We start from the raw sequence: 7,168 nt of genomic DNA, 5'->3' as shown, positions 1-7,168 counted from the left end.
TACACTGTTTTGGTGGAACAGAGGGAATGAAGCGTTGAGAATTGTAATAATTTGTCCTCGATGAATAATTTATTGTTTAAAAACAAGAGACTGCACACAGCAGTGGGTTTCCAGGGTGGAGAGAAGTGCAGTTGCGTACTGAGCCAGGTGAAAATGTTCAGAGGGGTGTGTGTATATATATCTCCACACATTTTTTTTTTAATGGCTGCTTTGTAGTACGACTTGGTAACCGTTATATACACGTTGTGTGACTGTGCTGTGATTTCTCACTAGGTCTGGGACAAAAGTGAAAATGGCGATTGGCACTGCACTGCCAGCTGGAAGGTTCGTAGCTCTAGACTTTGCTCGCTTATAACTATCATGTCCCCTTTGGTTTTGAAGAAACATACTTAGTTTTTGCTGACAGAGTAGAATAGCTTGTGGTTTGCTGTAGATCCTGTATTTCTTACGGTAAAATACTTGTTGTCTGCTTTTATAGAGCATCTCTCATGCCACTCGCTGCAGCCAAGGCCACCGTGCCGGCTTGTGTTCCTGGTGCTGGGTTCCTGTTGGTAGACTTTGTAACCAGTAAACACAGTAACTGGTGTTCAGGGAGTGGAAAACTGCACCTTCATTTTTAATTATTTCCTTTTTGGATATTAGAAGGGAAAAAAAAAGAAGGAAAAGGGAGAGATCTGGTAATTAAATGTTACAATATCTGACCTCTTTCTTTTTTCAAAAAATAACCCACCTTTCTGAGAACTGTGTCATACAGCAACTCTGCTTCTTCAGGGTAATTAGCGCATTCAGCTTCCGAATTGTCCTTAAATTTGTATTATTTAATACAAATAGTCACGCTGAGCTTTACACAAGAACGTAGATTTCAAAGGAATAGTCTTACTTCCTCCTAGAGTTCACTTCTGCGTCTGCAGCACGTGAAGATGTGTGATCGCGTGGTCTGACGCAGAGTTCTGCTCTCGAGCTTGTTCTGGTGTTTTCTTGCAGACACACAGCGGATCCGTGTGGCGAGTGACGTGGGCCCATCCTGAATTCGGGCAGGTCCTGGCTTCCTGCTCTTTTGACAGAACAGCAGCTGTGTGGGAAGAAATAGTGGGAGAGTCAAATGATAAACTCCGAGGCCAGAGTCACTGGGTGAGGCTTTAATGTATTAATTACAGTTTCGGCACGTTCTCGTAAACGTGCCTCATTGATTTGTTTTGCTTATCCTAATGGGTGAAGCTTAAAATTCAAGAATTAACCCAAAAACCGAACACAAATGTTGTTCTAAATACCAGGTTATGGGACGTTTCTGGTTTTGCGACATGTTTTCTATTCCCAAAACAGAGAGAACACCCTGTTTCCTTCTGTTAACATAAATAATTCCCGATTTTGCCTGTGTTTTGTCTGTTTGTGGCGATACTCCAATACGGAGTAAGGATTTTTAAAGCACTGGGGGAAAACAGCTCAATGGCAGCGCTCTGGCCAATTAGTGTCACTGCTGGTGGTGTTTCTCAAACAAACTGCTTGCAGACAGGAATCCCCAGCTACAGGAGGATTAAAGTGTGGGGTTTTTCTTCTGTGACAGGAGCTCATTTGACTCTGTCTCGTGCTGTTCTTTTTCCAACAACTCATTGGGCTTGCGGGGGGAATGGTTTGCTGGGAAGTGGATTAGCATTTCATCAGGGCGACCTTGCAACTGAGCAGATGATTTTGCAGCTGTTCTCCATGTGAATCTTGGGTAACTCAGTATAGTGTTCCTGCCTCTCTTTTATTTTGTTGTTTAGCAAGTTGCTAAAATATCTGCAGTTTTCTGCTTTCTCTTGAAATTTTCTAACGTTAAAATAGATAGTTGTGATGGATTGTCAGGAGCTTTGGCACCTGGTCTGAAAGCTGGCTTCGTGTGCAGGAGGCAGTTGTGGTGCAGTTTTCGACTCTAACTTCCTTGGCAGCAGAAGAGACAACTTAAAACCCAAATGTTAAGACAACTTAAACCCACTTTTTAACTCCTTTGCCCTAGCTGATCTTTCTCTCAAATGTTTGCTGCATCCTCTATTCCCTTCTCAGATATATTTGTTGTTTTGATGCTTCTGTTGGAAAATCCTCCACGGTGAACTTCAGCAGCACTGAATATTGTCACCAGTATGACTGAAGAGGACAGTTTCAAACTGCTTGTGGCCAGTACTCTTGTATTTTATGCTCATGTTACGTGTTTTGAGCATAATCTAAACAGCTCTTTCTGGTATCAGAACGTTGATACCACTCTATAAATCTATATAGTCTCTTGATGCTTGAAATTGCATCAGTGCAATGATCTGTCTTTTCTCCAGTTCATTGGTGTATCAAGATTTGTTCTTTTTGGCTCTCGAGGGAAGAGGTGAGCGATATTCTGAAGCGGTGCTGTCAGACTTTTTTTAGCCTTCCTGAGGGATTCAGTTTTTGGTGGAGATTTCCAGCATTTCCTTCAAGAACTTCTGCCTGTCTTTGCAGGTCAAGAGGACCACTCTAGTAGACAGCAGGACATCAGTTACAGATGTGAAGTTCGCTCCCAAGCACATGGGTCTGATGTTAGCAACCTGCTCAGCAGATGGAGTTGTAAGGATTTACGAAGCGCCAGATGTGATGAATCTCAGCCAGTGGTCACTGCAGCATGAAATCTCCTGTAAGCTAAGCTGCAGCTGTATTTCTTGGAATCCGTCAAGGTATGTTGTTAAAAGAGCAGGTTTTGCTTTATGACTGTTGAAGCAGAAGATCCAAAGAGTTCTGAGATTTTGTAAAATAAATTGTAAAACATGGATGTAGATGATTCGGTGAACATAACTCAGATGTGAAAAAACGCTGCTAGTAAAGCAAGTTTGGGAGAGGCAGAGAAGTGTTACAGAAAGTCCTCCTGTGCCCGGTGAGGAACTGTTCCCAGGTTAATTACTTCTAGCGAGTAATGAGCTAAAGAGCTATGGAGTGCTCTTAATTTATCCCACAAAACTTAACTGGGATTTTCGTAAGAGAAAGTGTTTATAAAGGGACAATTCCTGTCTCTTCTTTCTTTCTGTCCCTGGAGTAGGTAATAATGTTGACAGCCGTAACAAGGACACGCACCCTTGCCAGCGCAGCAGAGGACTGGGAACCACAGAGTTTTGTTTGCACAAGAGTTGTTCTTCAGTTACGCTCTCAGGGACTCAGGGATATACTTACCTTCCTTGAGCAGGAAGGAATCGGAGAGGAGTGTGATGGTTGCGTAGTCCAAACACTAAACCACCACAACCCCACTTACAAGCTGAGGTTCTCCTTCGCTTCCCATCTCACATCCTCTCCCCACAACAACAGGAAGGGAAAAACCGTTCTGGGCTGAACTGCTTTGGGTTCTGTTTGTCCAGAAGCACTTGATGAATTTCTCTAGACTCAGTGGTCTGTGTCCTGCCGGTGGAGTTGTGTTCATGAGGAGTACAGGGTGAAGGTTCAGAGTACAGGCTTTACTTTTAATACATGTAAAAGTCGATTTAGAAACTAGAACTCTTCTACATTTTGCTTTTGTCATCTATCTTCCAAACCCTGAAGGAGATCCTACTAAATCAACCAGAGCAAGTACTGCGAAGGGTGCAGGCTCTGCCATGGAGCTTGTGGCAAATACTTGACTGCAGAGCCTATATAAAATGAATCCTGGGCTCTGAAGCATCACCTTGAATTGCCACATCACGTTCCCTAGTGATTTCACCTTAGTGGGTGTGCAAGGTGTGGTTTCAAAACAACAGAACGGAGATTGTACCAGTTCCCTTGTGATTCCCCCCCTTGTGATTTTTTAAATTGTTTTGTTTTCTTTATAGGTGCTATGTTTGAAATTTAAAAACCAGCTTGGAGTACTTCTGTGGAATCTTGTGTAACCATAACAGTATTTATTGTCACTTTTTTAGCTCTCGAGCGCATCCTCCAATGATAGCTGTAGGAAGTGATGACAACAGCCCAAATATCTTGGCTAAGGTTCAAATTTATGAATATAACGAAAATACCAGGTATGCTGAATGACAGTGTATGACATTTGTGAGATCTTACAGTAGTTTGTAATATGTGGCCTTTTATTTTACTCCTGTCATAGATGTGGGGTGGTAAATCATACATTAATTCTCTCTGAGGACAGACAGACCTCGGAATGGTAACTGCTGTTAGCAGGTGTGATACTGATTATTGTTCTCTCTCAGTGCAGAAATCCCAGTGTTTTTACCAGCATTTTAAAGAGAGAACAGTTGTTTCTACTTCTGATAATTTACAGGCTTATTTTTGCCCAAGTTGCTAATAGGGCAAACCTGAAGTTTGAATTGTGTTGCACCAGGCACTGTTTTGTTCAGGGCAACCTTAAAAAGCTTTAAAAAGTGTTTCTAATGACAGAGTCCTGTGAATTACTGGTGTTCTGTGACAGTTCGGCTTGTCCAGGTGGGAACTCATAGCCGGGAAGGGTCAGGGAGTGTGCGCACGCACAACCACTTTCAGTTACTTGGTGACACAGAACTTGTGTTTCGTTCTGGGTGACCGGTGTGGGAAAGGAGCCAAGACTTACGTCGGCTTCAGACAAAGCTCTCTGTGCATTAACAACAGGGAAGTTGTTGTTGTAACTTACCTGGTGGCAAATCAGAAAATGGAATACCTGTTCATGGCGCAGCCGAGGAGGTAGATAGCGCCTGCTTACAGGCACAGAAAATGTAGTGACTGAGACACAAATTTGCTTTGGAGGAGTCTTTTATTTCCCTTCCAAATTTACTTTGGAAGAGTCTTTTTACGTCCCTTTTCTAACTGTAGATAAAAGTGTTCTTCGTACTGGAATCCTGGCTCTGTTGCACCGTGTAGCAGCATACTGTTGTTAGTAGTCACTGTATCTGATGTATTCGATTTCTGAAGAAATGAGCTTGTTATTATTACAGTTAAATTTCTGTTATGAAAATGGGGGGCTTTCTGCAAATCTCGTGATACTTACGAACCCCTCTCTCCCAGTCCCTCTGTCTGGTTTACACAGTTTGCAGTTTCGGTGGCAATAAAGGTTAATTTCTTGTGTGTACAGGAAATATGCAAAAGCAGAAGCTCTGATGACGGTCACGGATCCTGTACATGATATTGCATTTGCTCCAAATCTGGGAAGATCCTTCCACATCTTAGCTGTAGCAACCAAAGACGTACGAATTTTCACCCTAAAACCTCTAAGGTGAGCTTACAAGGAAGATAAGATAGTTCAGTGTGATGCGGTGTGCACTCTATAGCCTTACTTCAATAGTATCGGTAAAGTAGTAACTTAAGGTTTGCAGGACTGTTTTAGCAGCCTTAAAAACAAGGTGTGATGCGAGCGAGTCTGTAGTTTTGTCTGCCTCTGAATACTCCAAATCTGGTGATAACTGTTATATTAACCCCTCAAAAGACGTAGTCCTGTCTTGTCATCATCATGTTCAAGCCCAGACCTTTGAACAGTGGTGTGCAGAACCATCACTCTTCTCCTGAACAGGAAAGAATTGACTTCATCTGGAGGATTAACGAAGTTTGAAATTCACATTGTGGCACAGTTTGATAACCACAACTCCCAGGTGTGGCGAGTGAGCTGGAATATCACGGGCACGGTGCTTGCCTCCTCTGGGGACGATGGCTGCGTTCGGCTCTGGAAGGGTAAGGTCACCCACCTGAAATACACGTGCTTTGTAGCTGAGAAATTTTACTCAGAAAGTAATTTTGGAGTCAAAGTTCATTTTAGATTTGGGAATGACAGATTCTTGTATTTCTAGTTACATTTCAGAAAAGGGAAATAACTTCCTGTGCTGGAACGTTTGCATGCTGTGGGCTGCTGTGAATAGTTGTTACTGACCCTCAGACCATGTCGCCAGAGTAGCGCTATGTCACGTCATTTTTAAAGTTGGTGGATCTACTGCGTCACGGTTTTTGCCTGCTGCCAAGCCAGAAGATCTGTGTTCAGTCACGATGTTCAGACAAACTGGCTTTGTTTCTGTTTAAATTTTCAAAAGCAACAACCCCAGTGGCAGTTTCCTCATCCGTTCTCATTTGATTCTCAGTTTTTAGTGAAGGAAGCTCATTCTTGGTAGTGAACAAAGGCGAGTTTTATCTGGTGGCTAGGCAGGGCATGTCAGATAGCTGAAGGGCCAGATCCTCGGTGATTTGCAGCTTATGGCTTGGTACTGGAATTGAGTTCTAACTCGCACACCAGGTGTCTAGCAACTGAAACCGTAGTTGTATCAAAAGCTGAGCTCCAGGAGAGAAACTAACGGTTTTTATAAATATCTGTATTTGCAGCTAATTACATGGACAACTGGAAGTGTACCGGTATACTGAAAGGTAACGGGAGTCCAGTGAATGGTAGCTCTCAGCAGGGAATTTTTAACGCCTCTCTAGGTTCGGCCAATACGAGTCTCCAGAATTCACTGAACGGCTCCTCTGCCAGCAGGTAGGTTCACGAGCAGAGACTGAATTTCAGGGAATTGTCTCTTCTCGGAATCTTAATTGCACTTAGCTTTCACGTTTGTTTTTATACAGTTCTTTTTAAAGTGCAGTGTCAGTTATTGCATGAGTAATGCTACGAGCTCTTCCAGTTCTGCTCTGTGATGGTGTCTGTGTGCCAGTGTTAAGAGGAAAATGAACACAACCATGAGCCGTACTGAGTTGTTCTGTGTAAATAAGCAACGTAAACTATTGTCCCTTTTAGTCCTTTCACATTACTGAAAATCACTTTCCTGAAATAGTTCCAAACCAGGAAAAACCTCATCGTGCTGCTCTGTAACTGCCCTTTTGTTTTAGATGCATGTTTAAAAGTGAAGCAAAAGTACCAGCTACAAATTCTGTTTCCACTGGGATAATGTAGCAGAAAGGAAGGAGGAAAAGATCCTCCATGAAGTGTGGTCTCAGCAGTCATACACTAGTGTTAGTTTACTTGCAGTTTTGCAGGTGTAACACCAAAGGGCGTTTTTTAGTGTTATTCATTTCTGTTGTAGATTAATTTGCTTTCCCTAACATCTTTATTCGGTAATAATTGCTGTTTGGTAGGTAACTTTAACTGCCTCTTCTGAACACTTTAGCGCACACCGAAATCTAGAAATACTTGGCCCTGCCTTTGCACGGTGGGATGTGTATGGTGGGATGTGTCCTACGTGAGAACTGGATGTGGCCAGATTCCATAGCAACAACTCCCAAGTTTTGTGGCCACCCTTTT

The 7,168-nt window shown here is 42.7% G+C and overlaps 1 protein-coding gene across 1 annotated transcript in view; it reads left to right on the top strand.

Annotated features, from left to right (window-relative positions):
* Positions 1–273: 273 nt before the first annotated feature.
* Positions 274–7,168, top strand: part of SEH1L (SEH1-like (S. cerevisiae)) — a gene marked incomplete at its 5' end in the record, with an annotated part of 10,254 nt that continues 3,359 nt past the window's right edge. The window contains 7 exons of the mRNA XM_010133937.1: positions 274–324; positions 985–1,131; positions 2,467–2,678; positions 3,885–3,983; positions 5,024–5,164; positions 5,459–5,616; positions 6,256–6,406. Of these exons, the coding sequence (XP_010132239.1) occupies positions 274–324; positions 985–1,131; positions 2,467–2,678; positions 3,885–3,983; positions 5,024–5,164; positions 5,459–5,616; positions 6,256–6,406 (959 nt within the window). The remainder of the gene's footprint in view (positions 325–984; positions 1,132–2,466; positions 2,679–3,884; positions 3,984–5,023; positions 5,165–5,458; positions 5,617–6,255; positions 6,407–7,168) is intronic.

The sequence above is a fragment of the Buceros rhinoceros genome, unplaced genomic scaffold (genome assembly GCF_000710305.1).
Source record: "Buceros rhinoceros silvestris isolate BGI_N320 unplaced genomic scaffold, ASM71030v1 scaffold38283, whole genome shotgun sequence".
NCBI lineage: Eukaryota > Metazoa > Chordata > Aves > Bucerotiformes > Bucerotidae > Buceros > Buceros rhinoceros.
The sequence above is the reverse complement of the archived record's forward strand: the minus strand, read 5'-3'. Positions and strand labels throughout refer to the sequence as shown.